Source organism: Camellia sinensis, chromosome 5 (genome assembly GCF_055761805.1).
Source record: "Camellia sinensis isolate YWXY chromosome 5, ASM5576180v1, whole genome shotgun sequence".
NCBI lineage: Eukaryota > Viridiplantae > Streptophyta > Magnoliopsida > Ericales > Theaceae > Camellia > Camellia sinensis.
Window position 1 is genome coordinate 45,210,086 of NC_138965.1, and position 23,065 is coordinate 45,233,150.

Here is a 23,065-nt window from a genome sequence, read left to right on the forward strand (position 1 = left end):
CCGTACCAACCCGTTAACTGGTCAAAGCCCAAAAAATCCAGTTAACATTTGGGATTGGTATGCCAACCCATCCCATTGATGCCCCCTAACCACAACTGATTTTTTTGACAGCTTTATAGTTTATTGTTTGTAATTTGTGTAAGATTTCTTGTTTGGTTCTTTGGGGTTTTGTTTTTGTTTTTTTTCTTTTTCTTGTTCGGTATGTTGTTTACTTTATTTTATGCTTTATAATTTCTTTTACAAAAAAAAGACCTTGCGAATTGTAGCCATCTCTAATAGGTCTATAAATTAGTAGATTATTTAAGTTTGACCTAAAAAGTTAATAAAACTACAAAATGTGATCAAGCTTGATATATTTCCCTTTCGAACTAATCTCAAAAAAGTTCTAATCAAGCTAATAACAAGTCAAACTCAAGTAACTTAATTTATTATAGTGAATATAAGTTTTTCAAGCCAAGTAAAAATTATTCAAGCTTGACTTAATAATTTAACGAATTTTAAAATATGTTAAAATTTGATTTATATGCATAATGAGAGGTCATTTGGAGACCTCACAAAAAAGTTGACTTTTGCCTAAATAGCCAAAAAGACGTTGTTTGCCTTCAATTAAAAAAATAAAATATCACATCAACTTTTGATTCACATAAAAATAATTTTTTTTTATAACTATCCAAACGCATTAACTTTTACGTAAATTACACTTTACCTCATTTATGTTTAACCATTTTTTCACTTTGGCTCATCATGTCTTTAGTTTTTTTCAATTTATTCCAAAAATTAACTTATTAACAATCACAGAACATAAAAATATTTTATTTTACATGACTCGCATCTCTAATACAAATCCAAATCCTAATATAATAATATATTTTTGATATCATGTGACAGCTAACGTAGCATTTTTTGTCTAATTTTGAACATGAAATTAATTTTAGAAGTAAATTGAGAAGGATCTGGCTCCTCTACAGTCGTCGTGGGCCTTGATCTGGACTCATCTCAATGATCCAAACCATTCAATGTGTAGAACCCATCGAGTACATCATCCCTAAAAAAATTCTCGTTGATCGGATATCGATAGACATTTCATTGTATCACATTTCTGTCAATGGCGAGTATTATTTTCAAAATAAATTAAAACAGAAATGTGATCTGATCAAATGGTTATTAATATTCAATCAACGTGATTTTCTGCCAAAATGATATACTCAATGGATGATGTACTCGACAAGCTTTACATATTGAACAATTTGAATTATTAAGATGGACCTAAACCAAGGCCCACCATGTCTTAACAGCACCCTCTAGTCCGATGGCGGACTGGAGAGGAGCTAGATCCAATTAAGAAAAACTAAAACATGAAAGGTTTAAGTAAGGAGGGAGGGGGAAAAAAAACCCTCAAGAGCCCAAGTGGAAAAAAAATTACGTGATTTATGCTAAACTTTTTTAGCTTCCAAAAAGGGCAAAACAAGCCATGACAAAACAAACCCTGAAAGCCACTAAGTCGACCTTCAACGAGTTAAACTTTCAACACCAGTTAAATTTAAATAGTTTGATTTATTTTACAACTGTGACGATGTCACCTTATATGGCAACAACCCAAACCAAGCCCGAATCAATGAGACCCCAGCAATGGAATTCGAGTCGGAGAATGACTGGTTTGTGCCACCACAATGGCCATGCATTTGAAAAAACAAGAACCATTCTGTCATTGCATTGCATTTCAGATTAGGTCCCCATACGCACAAGGCTTGTCAAATTAAGAAATTTCTCAATCGTTTGGTTAAGTGTATTTAGGATAGAAAAACAAAAATAATAAAAACAAAAGATCAAGTGCGCCATTTTACCTTACCTTCCTCCAAAAGAATTAAAAGCGCCTTAAAAGTGACCACAAATAATCGTTCTTCCTTCAACTTGCATCGCATGGGTCACCAGTTGTGTTAAAAAATATAATCAACGAGAAGAAGAAAATAAACAAAAACAAAAAGAAAGAAGAAAAAAAGAGTACAATCATGAAATGTTACACGAAGATATCATAAATATATTTCATAACAGCCTTTATTCTTCTGGGTAAAGTAATACGAAGTCAATGTCAAAATGCCTTGGTCGCTATCGTGACATTCATTAATCCAATATGGGCATGAAGTTATTATAACCAGAAAATCATAAAGTCAGAACATCCAAAGCAAGGATACTTGGAAGAATAGAGATAAATACCAAATCATCAAAGTGGAGGTTACGAATCAATCTCCTGCCTGAGACGCTAGTGTCAAATGCCCAAAGCAAGCTGAGAAGTCGTACAACCTTTTCCATAATTTTTTTTGCCTCTGAACGGTCTTGCACACAGTATTCGTCAGGTCAAACCATCAAGAAATCAATCAATCCGATATGGCTCATCAGGCAAGCAAAAGAATCTCGATCATCTATAGAGAAACTATCGTCCTGTCTTGGCTCGTTTCATTCCTATACTGTTAAATGGTGACATGCTCGGGCTCATACTAGGACTACTCATGCTTGGGCTTTCTTCCCTTAGTGTACCATTTAGCATAGCCAATTCTCTAAGTTGTTGCTTCTTATAGTGATCCATAGATTCATCCTGGAGAAAGTGAGAGAGGGAGTGAGAGGTAGTTTGAAATATATAGAAAGTATAATAGTAGTCTTCCTTTTTTGGTTTCAAACTCATAAATTGTTTTTGAGTCCTCTTTTTTTTTCTTTTTCTTTTTTTGGTCTTTAGTGATTTTTTTTTTAATGTTTTAGTCCCTTTTTCTACTTTTTAGATGCACCTAATTTAAATACACCTAAAAAATAAAATATTTGTGAATCAATATAAAAAAAAGTTTAGTAAAGACCCCCCAAAAAAATGAAAGAGAAGCACATTCTTGTGTGTTTGTCTTTGCTGGACTTTTTCAGATTTTTTCACAAATATTGACAACCAAACAAAAAAAACACAAGAACCACTTTCAAAATCTAAACAAAAAAGGTGGTCCAATGGCTGCAAAGTTACTTTGATTCATACCACAGGCTTTAAAAGGTTTTCCAGTATTGAAACTGCATGGTCCAAGCGGGAAGCAATTATATCCTCTGGAAATTCAGCTTCCACCAACAAGTGTAGCGGCTCATTAAGGTGCTCATATCCGGGCTTATCTTTTAATTTTTCCTCCTAATTAAAAAGACAGACATCTATCATTAGAAATGAAAAATTACAAGCATGTCAAGAAAACCAGATGGACATTCATAGAACATGAGATCCAAAAATAAACCCCATACACTAGAATAGAACCACATTTTTCCTTTTCTTTCTTTTCTTTTTTTTTTTCCCCCTTAGGTTTAAGTTTACAAATAAGCATTAAATTTGACTTTCTGATACAGTGAACCACTGAATAATGTCATTTGAAGTGTGCCATGCAACCAACAGGGACAAATGATGAGGATACGATTATTATGATTGCGATGACATCAATGATGTTGATGAATAAAAATTCCAGTAAGACAAACTTTAGGAAGAAATTATGCAAATTCAAAAAAAAAATCTATACCATACCGGGCGTAGGCCTAGTCCTTTCTACTTGTTTGCAGCTAACTCCTTCATGAAAAACTAAATTACATAACAAGGCGACTATCACTTTTTCATGCTTTGCTGCACTATAAATTCAGCATCCACATCAATGCATAACACTGGTGTTCAATTGATGATTACAAAGCATTTCAAATTTCAAACATTACCATGCCGAACATTGGTACACATTTCACCCCAAAACAGCGACAAATTTTAAAAAATATATATATAAAAAAAATTGCAAATGTAATCAAGAAAACAGTATTGTATAGTTCTTCAAATATGTAAAGATGCATTTAAAATGTTGCCATTTCCCATTGTTTAATCACGTCAGCTGAAGTTATGTTCAAGTTTGTCTCCCTAAAAAATCTTTGTAGTTGTTCTTTTAAGAAGAATAAAAAACATGAGTAAATTGTTTTTTTAGACTCTGTACTGAAAAATCAAAGCAATGCCTACAAGAAATGATATGATGAATGCTTTAAGTATACCTAACATGATTCTAGTCAATAACATAGGTCAGGGAAAAAAAACAATAAAACAAAAACAAACAGAAGAAACAAATTGTATGAATTCTCTTTCCAATATACTTTTCCTTCATTGTGGTGGCTGTGGTGAGGTGGTGGGTTGAGGAAGAAAACATGCTGAGACGCTATGAAGCATGAGCACTCTAAAACAGGTGTCGTAGCAATGTCAAACACACCAGGGACACATGCGGGACACACCAGCTACGCCAGCTGGTGTGTCTTTATTTAAATTTTTTTTTAGGGCACAATGGGAACAAGCCAATTAGTTTTTTTTCCCCTCTTCTTTAGTGCTTTTTATGGATGTTGGATGTTAAATGTTCATTACCATTTTGTTTTTTTATGGATGATCTATTAGTTATTAAATCTAGTGGATTTTTTATATTAAATTAGTGTTAATTTTTTGCTAATTTTGATTGTTTGTGGAAATAATATTAATCTACAAAGAAAATAAATATATATATATAAATTATTGTCGAGTCCCCACCATGTCCATGTCCATGTCCTTATTTTCTTAAAATCACTATGTCCCGTGTTCGTGTCCATGTCCGTACTTCTTAGCTAAGAAGGCAACGAAAGAAAAAGAAAAGAAACAATAATTTAAAATCAAAAGAAAAAGTTTCAGCAGTCCCATGATGCCTTGAAATGAGTGAATTGAACACATTCAAGGTGTTTGGGAAGTTGGCAATTTTAGAAGGCTATTTTAGTTTTTGACTATTTTAGTAGGCTAAAATAGCCGTGTTTGGGAAAAATGTTGGATTTTTTTATAATTAGATAGGATGTTTGTGGGACAAAAAGTGATATGATTATGAGTTTGATGTGACATTTTGTCTTATTGGCTCTTTTAACCTATTTTGTCTTTTAGTGCTATTTTAGCCTAAAAAGCCAAAAAAAATCCTTTCCCAAACACGGCCATTTGTTATCTCAAGCAATTTCCATCAATCTTGCAGTTCATTCCAAACCACAATGGGGATAAGTTTACATTTTGGAACCATTTGGAGGTTGTGCATTTTACGGGGAAACATGTAATTGAGCCAAAATCTTAATTACCCAAACAAGTAAAGTTTAGGTTTTTATTTTTTATTTTGTTCCTCTTGTATATTTCAATTTGTATGAAAGGTAGGTTCAGCTGCTAGTTTTGTCAAAAATAGTTTACCAGCATGCTCACCAATTGATCTGGCTCATCATTCTGGTAATAACAAATATTCATATTTCAAAGACCCAAAAATAAAATCTAATGATTCATTGCTACTCAAATATTTGTTCTGAACCATAATTCATAATTTTCCAATGATGAGTTTCATAAGAACATCATGCAGCTAGATAGTGTTGTAAGACTAGTGCACAAGTGACCAAACAGAGTCTTACCCAGAGCTATACTTCAGGTATACCATGACTAGCAATAATTTTTAATTGTCCATTACAAGTAATTAAGTGCAATAATTTCTGCATTTATGTATGTGTATGTGTGTGTGTGTGTGTGAATTGCAAATAAGTACATAAGGAAACGCACATCACCATCAGATAAAACATGGACAAGAGCTATTTGTAGCATCACCTACAAGTTAAGATATCCTTACTTTAGAAGATTGCATTAAAAGGAAAGATTCAAGAGAATCAGTAATCAACTTAAATTGTAAATATTAACAACAAACTGTAATTCAAGCAAGCCAAAAACAAAACACTTAAATTTAAACTCAAACTAACTAACATCTATGCAAAGGGAAGCATTCCTTATTTCCTCAACTTGGTTTCACTGTCATTATTAAAATGGTAAATTATTTTGAAGTGATTCGCTTTATCAAATTTCATGGTAAGAAGAAAATGTTCATACCTTAACAGAGTCCTTTACCGAGCCTCGACCTCTAATGTATACTTTACATTCTGTCACAGCTTCAACCCTTTTCAGGGAGTTCCCACGTGGTCCCAAAAGTCGGCCGACAAAATTATACTGCCACCCTTTTGTGTTAGGAACAATGAAATAAAAATTTACCTAAAAAGAAAAGGAAAATAATGAAAACCCGACTCGAAATTGAGTGAGATAACATTTTTACTTACATTTGGGAATTTGGCCACAGGAACATCAAGTCTAACAACTTTCTTCACTATAGTTGTGGTTGGGATCCCACGTGCCCCATGCCAACCCATACGGGAAGCCTGAAAGGGGGCCATTCTTTGGAGAAGTCCATTTTCCTGAAGTGACATTTTCCATGTGTTAAGTTTCAACATCAATTCTCATAAAGCTGAATGATATAATATAACCATAAAGTTGTGTTTGGATCTTGGATTTTTTCTACTTAATTTTCGCCGTACACCAGACGTACCTAGTACATACCCAAGCCATACCTCAACCGGAATAGTTTTTTCTTCTATATAGAGGTGAGGTCAGTTTCATTGGACTATTTTTTTACGCTTAGCATGATTTTAAAATTAAGCTTTGATTGGTAAGTTATTTAATATAATAACATTTAATTTTGATTTATAGCTTACTTTTGGCATTAAATGTAAATTGTATTTGGCTATTAACAAACTAAACCATTTAATTAATTTTTGCATAACTAAAATAAACGCTTTTTCATGAACGTACCCGTACCCGTACCTTACTTTTTTTAGATTTTACTGTATTGACATACCCATATCGTATCAATACCCGTAAGCATGCTTTGTAATGGAGAAGTATAACCACAATAATAGTAGTTGTCATGATGCAATTCATTTCTAAACCAATTATCTATGTGAAGTTGAAAAAAAATAAAACATTAGACTATAGAACCCCACAAAAAATATAAAATACCATTACCTCTGTTTGCATCGCAGACCACCCCTCCATATCCATTGGTCCACCATTTGCTTGTTGACCTAGGGATCTAAACGGATGTTCATGCCCAATTCTTTCATGATCAACAAGACTTTGATTGGATATCAATCCTGACATCCGCATGATTTCTGTATTGAGATGAAAGAACCAGAAAAGTATTTAGTATGAAGTGTGGATTTCTAGGAACCAATCTTGACAATTTGAAATACACAGCTAAGTACTTTTCAAGTGAATTCCGCTTCCAAAGGAGATTGCTAACATGGTTTACAAGCGTCAGCAACCAATAAAATACCTCTCGTACAGGTCAAATTGTGTTACCAGAAAACACTATGATTTACATTTTGGATCACATATTCTAAAACATGGCGACATTTGTTCCAAAGTGGTCCCAAAAAATGATGTTCTTTATTTCTTATTGTTATCTTTAGGAGGAAAAAATGATAAATATAAATGAATAAAAATAAAGAGAAAGTGGACATTTGGCAAGACAAAATGTGTTTTTACATGATTAATTTGTATATAACCCTAAATATATTGCCGAAAGTTATACATGAACCTATCATTAGACAATAAGTGACCCTTCCAAAATACATGAAACAAAGATATTCCGGTATACAAAACGCAGGGCTTCCTTTTGGCTAAGCAGAAACCCAGTAAACAGATGTTGAAACATCATCGTACCCCTTTTCAAAAGATACATTTATCAGACTGAATTTAGCCCTTCTATACAAAAGATATCCCTAGCTTCTTTTCACATCCATTAATTCCATAAATATCCACAAAAATGAAAGGCTCTTGAATAAAGAAGTCACCAAAATTACCCCATAACTACCAACAACCAATAAACAACCTTGTGCTCGCAAACCATGTCTGTAGACTATAAGCAACCAATATCCAAAAGTGCTGCCAAATGCCCCTAGTCACCTCCTTATATGCCATTACCAATTTGATACTTGTAGAAAACCTCTTCAATGCTCTACGATCATCATGTTTTATTTGCACATATTTCAGATATTTCTAGAGAAATATGTGGAACTTTCCCTAGAAATATGTGTAACTTTATAAGGAAAAACAACCCAGACCCCCTACCCTTCTAGCAACTGTACCCATCTCACCCCCAAGAAAACAAAGTGAAACAGACAGAGGAATAAAGGAGGGAGGTGAAGCACAAAACAAAAAAGACAAAAAAACTCTTTTCGGTAGACAAGAATATAAAATTATTTGCATTGCACTTTTGGTTTCCTCAACCTATTTAAGCTTTTTTTTATCATGCCCAAATCATCTCTTTTACTCACTTGCAAGTTCTTTCTATAACCACAACCAACTGCAACATCATGTTATATCAAGAATATTCATTGATCCCTTGTCAAGCAGTCCAACATCTCCAATAGGTTTTAATCATGTAGAAAGGCGTATCTATTTGAAGACTAATTTTATATTACTAATCCTAATACCATCATATTCCATTTCCAAGTTAGGCTATAAGCTCATGTACTGAGACCTTAGTTGCACAAAGCGGGAGCAGAAGCGAGGGCAAGAACGGGAGCGAGGAAGCGTGAGCCAATAGAAGTTTCTTAGGTTGGGAGCGCCTCGGAGAGCAGTAATATATATATATATATATATATTTTTTTTTTTAATACACATTAGAAGTTTTTTTATAAATATTTTTATTTTAATACACATTAAATATTTTATTTATTTATTATATTTTTTAAATAATGTATTACTGTTAATTTATTTTTTTATTTTTAATTGATATATATTATAAATAAAAAATTATAATAAATAAGAAATAATAAATTATGTTAAAATAAACAAAAAGAAAAATTAGATATTTTATTTTATAATTTTTTTATTATATATGATTTTATTTTATAATTTTTTTATTCTATATGTTAATGTTTAGGATATTGAGAATATTAAAAATATAAAAATAAATAAATAAAAGATGTAAAATGGTTTTTTTATTAGTAAAAACAAAAAAAAGGTAAAAAAAATAAAATAAAGAACAAAAAAGGGAGAGAGAGACAGCAACGAAGAGGGAAGAGAGAGGAGTCGAATAGAGGGGAGAAACAAGAGAGACGAAGAGAGAGAGAGGAGACAAAGACGAAGATGAACACAAAGAGAGAGACAGATACGAAGGACGAAGGTGACGACGACGACGAGCATCGAACAGAGGGAGAGAGAGAGTCAAAGAAGATAAACAGGTTTCACTTCGACGATGAACAGAGGGAGAGAGATAGTCGAACACACATAGATTGGAAGAACAGGTTTGTCCCGATTAGGGCTTCAACAGGTTTGTCCCCTTTCCCTTTCTCTTTCTCTGTCTTCAATGGGTTAGGGTTTCTGTCTGTTTTCTCTTTCTCTGTCTTCAATGGGTTAGGGCTTCGCTCTGTCTGGGTTTCTGAGTTGTTTTATTTCCACCAACGATCCCATCTTGGACAGGATCACGTTTCTCTCTCTATGGAAACGCGATTCTTACACGTTTCTTTCTAAGAAACGCGGAATTGCGTCTCTTACGAAGATTCGTCACCTGGTTGCACGATTCCTGCAACTAAGGCTGAGACTGAAGAAATTTAGGCGGTGAAAGGTTGGGGGTAGGGAAGGGAGAGAGAGAAGCGAATGAATGAATGTTTTTGCTGGAACTGTTGCAGCCTTGCAGGTTGGAGCCAAAGTGATGAAAGTTGTAGAAGTGTTAATCCACATGAGGCAACAAATCAAGATGATGGAGAGAACTTAATCTAATTGTATGCAGGGAAGAAACAGTAATAAAGCTAATTCCTCGTTAAGGATGCCTATCATTTATCTATAGACCATTTTCTAAGGGCATTTCAGCACAAACTCTGAATTGGGAACTTTTTGGAAGTTATATAACAAATATAAATTAATGGGTTCCTTAAAAAGTTTTTTTCTATGGTCAATTTATTGAAAATCAGCGTGTTTTTTTAGAAAGTACTTTCAGAAGTATCTCAGCATTTTCTTCATTGAAATGTTTAAAAAAATACATTTACAAAATCATGTTTACAAGGCATGCTTGGCTAGATTTCATGCTCAGACATACACCAAGTGATATGAAATTTGCTCTCCCATGGTTTAACATGCTCACTTGTTCTTTGTTTTACCAAACACAGCACAAACAGTGATGAATTGGCCAACATCCATTGCACACACCATAAACTGCAGCAAATTATATATAGAGAGGATTTAATACCTTGATTTAGAAGCCTGCTGCATACTGGAAGAATTTGCACAAATGGCCCCAATTTTTGCCTCTCTGCCAACAATTCTGCCAAGTATCTGCTGGTGTTGTAATAACAGTACAATAAACTCAGCCTACCCAACAGAAAGATTATATGCACTTAACATGAAAAGAATGATCCTCTAAAGAACTTTATCGAATAACAAAATTAACATAAATAATGAAGAAAATATATACTTACGATGATTAACTAATTAATCATGAAGTTACGTACTGAACTACTTATTTTTCTTATTAAGCTAAGAACTAGGGCTGTTCACAAGTCCACATAACTCGACCCATCCGCCTGGCCTGTCCGAACCAAGACAGCTGTGGGCAATTTCGAAAATTACCTTGGTCAGCTGTGGTTGAAGCATTTAGAAATGTTCGGTTACTGGTTCGGAGGGCGGATCTGGTCCTGCAAGACCCGTCAAAACCGATCCAACAGACATATTATATTTGTATTTTATATTTTATATCCACGTGTTAGTATTTATACTGTCTTTGGATATGATACTTATATTCACAACTTAGAGTTTAGCATAAACATGTAACTCTTCCATAAATGAGAGAAGACTTTTGGTCTTCCCAAAATTCATCCTTTTCAATGTTTGTCTGCCAAAAGACGCCAGTCTTGTCTCCTCAATTACTGCATCTCTCTTCCCCTCAATTCATGCATCCCTTTTCTACCCCCTCTCTAACCATCCTACCTCTCTTGTTCTCTCTCTCTCACTCTCTCCCACCTCTTCAGTTCATCTCCTTCTCACAGTGTCTCCCTCCCAGAAACCTCATCCCTCTTAATCTTTCTTCCTGCGACAATGGTGCTCTATGCTCTTAGATCTGTGAAACCATGATGATGCTACTTAGATTTGTGAAGATGTTGTTCAAATCTAAAGGACGATGAGTTTCTTTCCCCACTTCACTCTTTAGTTTTTTAGGATTTGTTTGTATGTTACATATATTTGTCTGAATCTCTTATATTTATTTCTTCAACTCCATTTATACATGTTCAATTTTGAGATTTGTTTCTTTGAATCATAAAATGAGAAAGAGGGGAGGAGATTGTGTATTTGTCTCACCGACCGAACCAGCCGTCAATCCAAATAGTGGAGCGCAGTCGATTTCGAATGTATTTGCGGTCAGTAGCGAGTGGCCATTTTTTTAACCCGATATATTCGGTTCAGCTAGCAGGCTAAGGGTGAACCCAAGCCGAACCAACCCGTGAACACCCCTACTAAGAACACATAATAGAAACATAAAATGGTCGACAGAAAATGTATTGATATGCTAAAATTTATTTTGAATATGAACCCCACAATAACTAGGTTTAATCTTGCATTTTATGAGGACCATTAAAAGTTCCCTAGCTCATCATATGCATCCTTAGATCTACATGTATGAGCAAGTAAATGGAATACTATCTAAGCTGATGCTAGGAAATAATAATTGGATACCCATTAGCAAGTGTAGATAAAAAATGACTGATCTTTTTTTGAATAACTATTTGACCAATGAACATATCAAGCGCTTCTTTCTTAAAGGGGCAACTTCCTTCTCACATAGGATTTTGCTTTCAATAAGAGTGGTATAGCTACAATCAATGAGTGTGTGTATGGTCTTGAGTTCTATCTCACTCAAACCTGTGTCATTATGCGTATTTTTGGGTAAGTAAGCATTTATTACCAAAAAGAGATAATAGTACAATAGACCTCTGTACATGTACCAGCAGGTACACAGAGACCATAAAGGCACACACTCTCACACAGAATACCGAACCCAATCTATCCAAACAATAATATATCCAATTGCAACCCAATTGACTAACCATTTGAGAGAAACATATACCTGCTGGCAAAAAAATACACAAAAAAGCACAATCAACAAACATAAATTTTTGCCACCTAAAATGATATACATTCAACATAAGTGGAATCCACTAATAGGTAGGTAATACCCCTTTGACCCCCCTCACGTGGCCATGTGGCACTCACATAGAAACAGCAGAGACATGAAGATGTGTAAGCTGTTGCACTATACCACCATGTTAAACGTGTCCCCATCACACCCCATTTGTTCCATCTGAAAAATGAAATGGGAGAACCAGCAGGTTATAATAGGATCAACTCCGTAAGAGCCAACTAACCCATGAGGGCAGCTGTACCCTAAAACCAAAAGTGGGAACAAATCCCTTCCAAAGCAAAACCATTCTCAGCTTCATCAAAGAGATAAAACACATATACATCATGATCTTTTGCTTGTCAAAGTCAGTAAAATGATTAGCCTATCAAAACGCAACCTAACCCAATTTCACGAACACAGCCGCATATGTAACACCACTTGTCTTCCAGAGTGGCGTAGCCAGGAATTCCCCTTAGTGGGGTCATTCAGAGGGAGAGAGAGAACAAATGAAGGAATGCATCAATGGCAATGCAACAATGGTTGTTAGAGAATGAAGCGTTGATGGAGCAAATGAATGAACGAACACTGAGCTAAAATTGACACCACTAAACAAGCTCCAAATATATGTGATATATGTGATATTTATCTAGATTCACTAGGGTCATTTTGTTAAAATTGACACCACTAAACAATGAATACCTCCAAACACTAGGGTCATTTTGTTAAAATCCAAAACTATTAAACAAAATTTCATATATATTTAAACAAAATTTGAAAGTTCTGAATTACACATAGCCCCGCCCCTGGTCTTCCACCTGAGGTTTCAGACAACGGCAACACATATGACCATCCATGACATTTGCAACACCAGGCTGGAAAAAAACCTCATAAGACCTGCACCAGGTTTCAAAAAGCGGTTGCGCTCTCTGTAAGAGTTACGATGGCGGTGACGCAGTTGCAGGGTATAAAGGCCATACCGGAATGGTTACGGTAACCGGAATCATGGATTTTTTTATTTTTCGCACAATTTGAAAAAAACTTACTAATATGCTTATTTTTATTTCAAAATAATATTTATTGGGATTTAAAATAGATTTTGATCAATTTTTGTTAGTTTTTAAGTATGATCCAATATATTGTATGTTTTTAAATCACTATACATGGATACATTTTATTTCAATAGTTAATGACTTTATATGTCATAGATCCATATTGCACCTCTTATTTTTATTTATTTTGTTATTAATTGTTATATAATATAGAGTTCATGACTTATAATATTGTGTAAGCTTTTGATTTTTGTAAGCTTTTGGTTTTTCTTATTTATTTAATTTTTATTTTTTTTTTGAAAAGAATCTGTGTAGAATGTGTAACAATGTGTAACGGCCCATTACGGCCATTTTACAGCCGTTACATAACACCGCAATGGCTATTATACATGTGAATTTTCATCACACTGCAAAAGCGGGTGTAACAAGTAGCACCTACCACTGCAAACATTACAAACCATAGCAAACATCCTCCTGCCTCAAAGAGATTTACGAATCCAGCCACTATATGGACCAAAGAGAGCAAAAAGAAACACATCTTGACTACACCTACTATACAACAAATACCTACAAGAACCCATTATCCCAATGGGCATCTGAAAATACAGTGAGATAAGCCAATACCCAAGCCAGTTAAGCTTCAAATAGCAGCTCCAGAAACAAAAAATGAAAGGCTGAAAGCCCTCACATTAAACTGCACTGAAACAAAAGGGATATCGGACATCTCAACCCAATTCATCAAACAAGGCTGCACAGGAAATGGCCAACAAGCAAGTAGGATAGAAGTCCTAAAAAAATCACTAAGAGGTAATATAGTATGGCACAAAGGGTTTAAGGCAAACAATAGGTTAGGCATTGATACAACCTTCATGGAGAAATCAATAGAGAGTAACTCCCAACTGTAGAGAGAAACCCTTTTTCCTATTGCACATTTTCTATGATTATGTGCTTTGAATTAAACATTATAAACGACCTAAACCAATAATGGTAACTTACCCCCCCCAAAAAAAAACAATGATGCTGATAGGCAGATTGCCAAGTTCGATTAGAAGTACAAAATAAAACAGTACAATTAATCTATGAAAGAATATGAATAAACCCAAAAGCAAAAAATCATAATAGACCATCCCAGACACACAAGGATCAAAATCCATTATAAGTGTAAAAAAGCTAATAATACTGACCTTTCATGATCCAAAGGTAGAGAAGAAGACCTTTGGAGTGAACCATGGACTCCAGTTGGGGAGTATTGGAAGTAACTTCCGGGTTGGATTCTATTATCCATAACCCAGAAAGAAAGAAGAAGAAAAACTGTCGCAGAAATCAATATGAATATCCTCTGAGAATCCACAATACACGTCATATAAACATATATATATATATATATAGAGAGAGAGAGAGAGAGGCTTACCGGGAATCTGGGATGATGCAGTGACAGGAAGGGAAGAGAGGTGAGAGACAGTAGTGCAGCCCCCAAATTGGACTCTTTTATTGGTGGGGGCGGGAGCAGAGAGAGAGAGAGAGAGAGAGAGAGAGGAGAGAGAGAAAACCGCCACTGAAAGAGGAATTCTTGATTCTTTCCTTTGTTGAGCATATAAAAAACACTCTTTAAAAATATCTAAGTGCTGTAGACACAGCAATTTAAAGTCAACAATCCTGGTTTTTGGATTTTCATAAAATTGAGTTAATTTTCCAGAAAATTAAACTTTTATTTTTCATTTTTTTTATTTTTTATAGAAAATTTACCTATAAATTTTATATAGGGAAATGTTGATTTATTTAGTCCTAAAAATTTTCTTATAAATCAATTAGTCCATTTTGTTTTGAAAAGTTATATTTATTTGATTGAATGTCATTTGAATTTAAGATAATACCTTTTTATGATTTATTTTTTTTAATTTTATGATTCGTTTTTTGGATGAGAATGGAAAGGTGTAGCGACCCTAATTTTTCTTAAATTATTATTTATTTATTTTTATTATTATTATTATTACTTTATTTTATTTTTTGGCTTTATTAATTGGGTAGATACATGAGAATATAATAAGCTATTTAATTAATTTAATGTGATATTTAATTATATAGGGTAAATTACACTGACCTCCCCTAAGGTTTACCTTAATTATCGGGACCTCCCCTGTAGTTTCAAAAATAACACTATCCTCACATACTTTTGAAAAGAATACATAGATTCCCCCTACTGTTAGAAGGACGTTAATAAAGTAACAAAAACAGTGACATCAGCCACAATAAACATGCAAATGTCCAAAATACCCTCGTCATCCTTTATAAAATAACACACTCCCTTCTAACTATTTGCCTCCAATTTTCAGCACATGTTAACTTTCCCTCCAAACTCTCTCTCTCTCTCTCTACAACCCTGCTTGACATGGATGAAGATTTCATGTGAGCTCTCTCTCTTTCTCTCTCTTAATTCTGTGTATTTTTTTATTTTTTTTTTGGTGAACTATGTATTTTTATTTATTTATATATATATATATATATATATATATTTTTGTATGCATGCACAAATACAATGATATGGCATCATTAAACAATGGAAGCAACATACTGAAATATAGAAGCAAAACATGTTTTTGTGGTCAAAAGGCAGCTATCAAGGTGACACAATCTGAAATAAACAAAAACAAAGGAAAGTTGTACTGTGCTTGTGCAGAACGAAAATGCAAATTCTAGGATTGGTGCAAACCTGTTAACTCAACTGATGAAAGTATTGATACTATTCAAAGGCCACTACCTCGAGGCAATGCACACAAAAGTGCAAGTACTTGAAGACAACCAAGGATATATGAAGCTACTGATAATCATAAGTTTAGTCATAAGTTTGTTTGCCCTGTTTGTTGCCATTATGAAGTAACCTACTTATAATATGTAAAGCTTGTTCTATGGGTTATGTAATGCAAGGATATCCTAGTATGACAAACTTGTGCTAGCTTTTGTGTAATGAAATATGTAAACCCTATTTTATTTAAGTGTAAGACAAGCTTGTACTAGTTTTCCCTTGGAATGAAAGCATGGCAAATCCCAAAATATGTGTCCCAATTATGAGTACTTCAGACATATATAAACAAGTTCAAATATCAGTGCTTCATAGTTACACTTGATGCTTCAGAGTTAGTTGACAGTTACATCCCAAAAGAGTTACAAAAGATTTATATCCCTAAAAAATAAGCAATCACTATCTCACAGTTAAGTACTATGCTCCCTATCTATCAACATATAAGTTAATTGTTTTACTCTTACATTGCACATAAAACATATCCAACACATCAAGATCATTTTCTATTAATCTCCTCTTCTCAGTACCAGGCATACCACAATGCAATGTGCCAGCTATTACTTCACTACAAGCAATGTAAGAAAGAAATGTTGCAGTCACATCCTTCAAGGCATCAATGTAGCAATACATATTTAGGTCCACATCATATAATCTACCCACTTTGCCTTTATAGTTGATAATATATCAAAATAAGGGAATGCGGCCATACTGTGATCACAATGAGTAACAATTAATTACAAAAAAACAACTCTATTCAATAATTACTCACCCAACTGTAACAAAATTCATAAGCAGAAGACACCCAAAAAGACATAATAAAAACTCATATAATCATAATTGCATAACAAAAAGAATAAAAAAAAATCCTTAAATCATTATTCTAAGAAAATTAAGAAGAAAACTGTTTTTTACAGTAAATTAACAAAACCAAATCCCCACTTTCATAACAAACATAAATAAAAGTTTATATAATACAATCATAATTGCAAAAATCAAAAATCATATAAAAAAGAAGACCAAAAAAAGTGCCGAACATGTAAAAAAAAAAAAAAAAGGCTTGGCCGGATGTCCGGCAGGAAATCCCCATGGACGACCGGTCACCCAACATCTCCCAACCAAACTGCTCATCCGTTCATAAAAGCGTACAAATCTGAAAGAGACTACGAATTCGAAAGGGACTACAAATCCAGAGTTCCAAAATCAAAACAAACATGAGCTAGATGGACTGCTACTCTAGAAAACAAACAGGGATGAAGCATGAAAGAACTAGACTACTACTCAAAAAAACAAACGGGGATGAAGTATAAAAGGTTTGAAAACAAACGGGAACTCCTACTCCTAAAACCAACTTCTCACCGATCAATCCCTTTCACATTTTGCACTAGCAACGATGATCAAACCAAAATCTCACCAAAATCTCAAACTTCTTCGTCGTTTGTTCACACCAATCAATCTCTCTCTCTCTCTTCTTTCTCCCATAAATTTGATCGAAATCAGAATGGATAGTGAATTACGGATTTAGGATACAAAGGTTATTATCGTCTTTTCGTGCTCCAAAGCAAGGGTAATAAGGTCATTTAGTATATGTAAGTAACATCGTTTGTGCCAATTTAAAGGAATTGGAGAATCTTAACAATGTCAGGTAAAACAAGAGAGGTTTGTGTAATTATTCAAACCACAGGAGAGATCTTCGTATTCGTCAGAAACCTTAGGGGAGGTAAGTGTAATTTACCCAATTATTTATAATTAATCTGAATATTTATATATGTATATATATTTTATATATATATATATATAAGCTGTTATATATCAATCTTGTATATATCAAAGGTGTTAGGGTGATAATAGGAAATTAGGTTATATAATAGTGATTAGGATATAATCTTAAGAGGCAAAGAAAAGAAAAGAGAGAGGAAAAATAAAAGAAACAAGAAAGCTGAGTGAGAGAGAGAGACGGAGGGAGAGAGAGGAGAGAAGATAAAGAAAGGGTTAGGGTCTTATTTTGGTAACTTTATTAATTTTCTAAATATTTTTCTGATCTTCAAAAAATAATTGCGAGTGCAAAAGTAACTTTCTTTTATTTATGTTTATTTTGTTATTATTTATTTATTTATTTTTATTTATTTGATGTTAGTTTGATATTGTATTGGCTTGAAGATAACGTATTAATTTCAATTATTTTGGTTAGTTGTATATGCAAGGTTTAGGGTTTTTATATATATTTATTTTATGGATGTAATCACATTCATGGATATATGAAATTAAAATAAATTAAGAACTCATAGATAAATTCTGAATACTCCACCATGACTCCATGAATTGTTATTTTATTTTATTGTTATCAATATTATTATTTATTTGCTCTTACTTTTATATTTATTTATTATTTTTTTTAACTTTAATCTGGCCTAACTAGTATTATAATTTCATATTTCTGTTAATTTGGCCCCAAATAATAATTTCTAATTCATCCCATATTTGATAATCTAATGCCAAATTAGATTATGTATCTATTGTTATTTATTTAATAATATATTATCATATACAATCATAATACCAGTATAAAATTTAAAGGACAACTTAAATTTTCGCGTTGTTACAATCTTCCTTTATTTTAAAAATTTCGTCCTCGAAATTTGTCATATGTATAAACTAATCGTTGCACGCTCTGATAAATATATATTAGATGATTAATCTGATAGAAAATATTACCTCAAAAAAAATCTTTACCAAAAACAACTCACTGTTTAGTTGTCAAAAATTGTTTTAGGGCAAAATGAGAAACAATCGGTTATTTTAAAAACTTTTCATTAGTTTTATTTCCAAGAAAAAAAATAAAAATAAAAATAAAAGGAGGACGCAATCAAACAAGCGACTGGAAGTGAAATGACAGAATCATATGCAGGAGTTGAAGAAATTTGAGATGAACTCCCATTTCTTTTATCTGTGAACTTTTCACTGATAGAAAATAGTTTCAAAATTAGTATTTTTAAAATTTGAATCCACTTTTAAAAAATCGAAATGAAATTCTTTTTTTTTTTAATACTGAACTTGAAATTATATGTATTTAATTATATTATAATTTTCGTAGGTGCTTGAGCTCAACATCCCTTCTTTTTTTTTTTCTTCCTTTTTTTACTATAACAAATATAAATTATATCCTTCACAAATTAAGCACACAAAAAACAATTTAATATATATATATATATAATCATATAAAATTATACTAATATAATTAAAATCATATAAAATTATAATATAATTAAATCGACTAACGAAATATAATATTTAGGTACTAATTATCCGTTATCCTATTTTTTAAATGTGCGTGTATTCTATGCTCCAATAATGATTTTTTTTTTATTTTATAAACCATTGCTCTGATATCATTTGTCACGACCCGCTCCCCGTATCTAAGGGTTAAGTATCGTAATAGCCAGTAACTGAAGTTACTCCCGACTAATTCTTGAACAAATTCATAAACGCAAGTGGAAATAATATTTAAGTGAGGGTACCAAAATAATCATTGAAACTTCTATTTTTATTACAAAATTTATTGACCAAAAGGTCGATATTTACATATAAAAATGTCATAAAAGTGCTATGTGTGTCTATGCCGCAGCCCCGCGTCTAAGATTTTTCAAAAGCTGTTTCTGAATTGCATTGTTTCCTGAAAATTGTTAAACAGCTATAAGCACATGACTCAGTGAGACATATTTTGCCAAGAGTATAAGGGACACAAAAATAACCATGGATAGTTATTAAAATAACTTAGTCCGAACAAATAATCATTTAAGTAGCAAAACTGAGATTATGTAAATAAATAACCATAACCACGGTACCGAACAGAATAGAACAGAGGTCACAGGAGCGACTGTCAGAACAGAGGTACGAATTCAATAGATGGCTCGTACGGATTATAGAAGTGGCTCCCACAATAGTGTAACACTTATCTCCACACAGCACTTTGCTCCGCACAGAACAGAGGTAAATAGATCCATGACAATAGAGGGCCACAAAGTGACCAGACAAAAGCTGTTGGTTATTTAAGTCCCCCAAGGCGTGGGATTCCCGTGGTGTTCTTTACAAAACATAATTGTTTATAACGTTATAGTCAAATATTCTTTAAAAGTTAAACAAACATATCCATGGGTTTCATTTTAAACAAATAGAGTTCAGAAAGTAATCCACGTAAATGAAATATTTATAAAATATAACTTGTATTAATATAAGTAATAAAATACAACTTATATAAAATAAATTATGATATGTCAAAACATACGTAAAATATATTATGGTAACTCAAGGTATAATATAACTCACCTTAAAATTAATACCTCACTATTTCTTTCTATTATCAAAGATCTTCTTAACTTCCAATATTTCATTCCCATTTCTTAGTTCATTTTCCTTCCTTTCTCTCTTTTTTTCCTTTTCTTTTCCCACGGTTGATCACCTCCTCCCTATTTATAGGGAGATAAGAACATTATCAGGCCAACACGTGGCCAATGCGAATCTTTCCACAGATTTGATCATAAATTATATGGATTTATACTTATCTTTAATAAATATTTAAGATAATTACACTTTGGCCCAATTTTCTAATATAACTATATAAATAAATTAATTCCTAATTAAATTACACTCTATCGTATACCAACGGAAAATTATTTATTTATTTTACTACCACACCCATTATTATTATTATTATTATTATTATTATTATTATTATTATTGTTGTTGTTGTTGTTGTTGTTGTTGTTGTTATCAATATTATTATTTATTTACTCTTACTTTTATATTATTTATTTACTATCTTTAATTTTAATTTGGCCCAACTAGTATTATAATTCCATATTTATGTTAATTTGGCCCCAAATAATAATCCCTAATTAATTTCATATTTGATAATCTAATGCCAAATTAGATTCTGTATATATTTTTATTTATTTAATAATATATTATCACATACAACCATAATATCAGTATAAAATTTAAGGAACAACTTAAATTTTCAGGTTGTTACATCTTTGATTTACGCAGGTACGTATATACTAATCATCCGAGAAGTGTGGGTCAAGCTCAGGACGATATCCCGAAGTAAGTTTGGCTTCGGAGCGGTGTAGGTATACGAGAGGCACACGTGATATATATATAGACTGGAAGTGAAGGACCGAAGTGGTGGAGTTAAGGTACAAAGAATTAAATATAAACTTAATAGTATAATTTGAATTATTTTGATTAGTACATCTTAAAAATAGTAAATGATCTCAATAAATTAAGAAATTTTGGCAGAGGCATGTATACGTAATTCTAGACAACTTTTATATTTTAACGTTTTACTAAAAAAATCAATTAGAACTTGTAATTGGATGATTTTGGTTACAATAGTTTTTATTCATTTTAGCAATGCATACTTTAGATACTGTTTTAACCCACGAAACGAGCTCATTTTCATTGATTTTGCGTAAACTGAAGTATAACATTATTCTGAACACTTTTCATGTTTTGAAATTTTCCAAAAAAATATCATCTTAGGACAACTTCTTTTCGTTTTCAGCTTTAGGTTTTCCGGTCGAATTCTGTCTAGGTTCTTCTATCAAGTTTTTCTCTTAACCTATTCAGTTTCTACTAAATTATTTCGCATTACCTTTTAGAAAATGTGATTCTGTGCAACTTTTGTTCTTTGAATTTTGGTCAATTCTAATGTTTTAAGCATGAAGCGGTGCATTTTTATACTTCTTCAATAATTTACTTATGATTAAATTATACTAACTTTACTTTTTTGCTGAATGGTGGGACTTACTAACTTTTTATGCATGGCTAACCCACCATAGTTTTTTTATTTTTTTATACTCAATTTATATTTAGTTATGTACGGGTAAGAAACTAAATGTCACCGTATATCGAAAAACGACCCCTTTGTCTCGGTGTAGGTGGAACTACTTGTCTTGTCTCGTAACAAAAATTAAATGTACTTTTGTTTGTGTCTGGTGGACACGTGGGTGTCAAATCTTGTACTCATACCAGTATACTTGTATAATGACCTCATTTTGTCTCTTGGCATCTCGAGTGCATTCTGTTTGAGCGCAGCGAAGCCTTCTTTGCAGGATTAGTTAGGACTACGGTGGTGATGAGAAATAACTACGATTGTAGGACCTGTCTCTCGAACTTTTTTTGTTTTATGGAGTTTAGGGTTGATTTTGGTTTATTTATTTATTTATTGTTTTTATGACCTTAGTATTTTGATAATTTGGCATTGTGGGTTATTTTCTAATTTTACGTTATTTAAGTTGTTTTGACTATTTGTTGCTACTTTAATGTTGGAGGAATTAAATAGTTATGAATTTATGATGGATGGTTTGGTTGGTGTTTGTTAATTTTTTTTTTTTTTTTTTAGCATTGAAATTTACTTAAACCATATTGAGATAAAAACATTTAGATTTTGTTCCACCCTTAGGATTTGGATGATCGAATATTGGTTGGGATTTAGTCATAATTTAAATATTTAATTGTCCAAATTTTGGGGTGTGACAAAAGGTGAGGTGTGGAATATTCTTTTTGGAAGGATTGGTGGTTGAAGTGTTGGTTATTGAGCATGGAAATTTACATTTTCTGTTAGTGTGCTTTTCTGGTGTTGCATTGGAAACCATCGCTCGAGCATGGAAAGTCACTTTTGGTCATATATGGATCACCTTTCTCTCTCTCTTTTCTCTTTTTCCGTCATTTTTGAGCTTCCAAGCTCTTCATACCTGGTTTTCATCTACTTCTACCCATCTTTAGCCCATAGTTCTTTAGATCAAAACGTAGAGGGTCGCGAGGGCTTCATTTTAATCTGAGCAGATCGTGTTTTCGTTGTCGTGGATTTTTTTTAACTTTCTTCTCGTCGTTTCAAGAGGTAGGGATTTCTTTATTTCCCTTCAATACCTCGTCTATAGATAGACATGATATAGATTTTATAACATAAAAATCTTATCCACTATGGATTTCTTTGAATATCATGAAAGGGGGTCTAGGGTTTAAATGTTTGGAGTTCAAATTGTTAATTAATTGTTGTTTGGGTTAATTGGGGAGTAGTTTAACATGTTTATGTTGAAAGGGAGAAAAAACCCTAATTTCATATTTTGACTTAATGAATTTCAAAGGGGTAAAAGTGAATAATATTTATAAATCGTTAATATGGATTG

General features: G+C 32.7%; 1 protein-coding gene across 6 annotated transcripts; it reads right to left on the reverse strand.

The window, feature by feature from the left end:
• Positions 1-2,030: 2,030 nt before the first annotated feature.
• Positions 2,031-14,716, reverse strand: LOC114307167 (RNA-binding KH domain-containing protein). 6 transcript variants are annotated; one of them, XM_082868747.1, is made up of 9 exons: positions 14,490-14,689; positions 14,263-14,417; positions 10,104-10,192; positions 6,875-7,020; positions 6,133-6,267; positions 5,909-6,025; positions 5,588-5,632; positions 3,014-3,157; positions 2,031-2,593 (listed from the first exon to the last, which is right to left on the reverse strand). In XM_082868747.1, exons 1-9 carry the CDS (start codon positions 14,670-14,672, stop codon positions 2,432-2,434), a joined length of 1,176 nt encoding a protein of 391 aa, XP_082724873.1. In that variant the 5' UTR covers positions 14,673-14,689; the 3' UTR covers positions 2,031-2,431. The 6 variants fall into 6 exon arrangements, with proteins under 6 accessions (XP_082724873.1, XP_082724874.1, XP_082724877.1 ...); XM_082868748.1 differs by having other exon boundaries at positions 10,104-10,189; positions 14,490-14,687; XM_082868751.1 differs by having other exon boundaries at positions 10,104-10,189; positions 14,263-14,389; positions 14,490-14,686.
• Between the last annotated feature and the right edge of the window lie 8,349 nt (positions 14,717-23,065).

What these genes read in the sequence shown, in the direction of transcription:
- LOC114307167 (XM_082868747.1), bottom strand. Translation starts at nt 14,672, where the DNA reads ATGCTCAACAAAGGAAAGAATCAAGAATTCCTCTTTCAGTGGCGGTTT. An exon ending in TGCATCATCCCAGATTCCCG is followed by an intron (nt 14,418 to 14,489) that starts GTAAGCCTCTCT and finishes GTGGATTCTCAG; the next exon opens with AGGATATTCATATTGATTTC. An exon ending in CTACCTTTGGATCATGAAAG is followed by an intron (nt 10,193 to 14,262) that starts GTCAGTATTATT and finishes TTACAACACCAG; the next exon opens with CAGATACTTGGCAGAATTGT.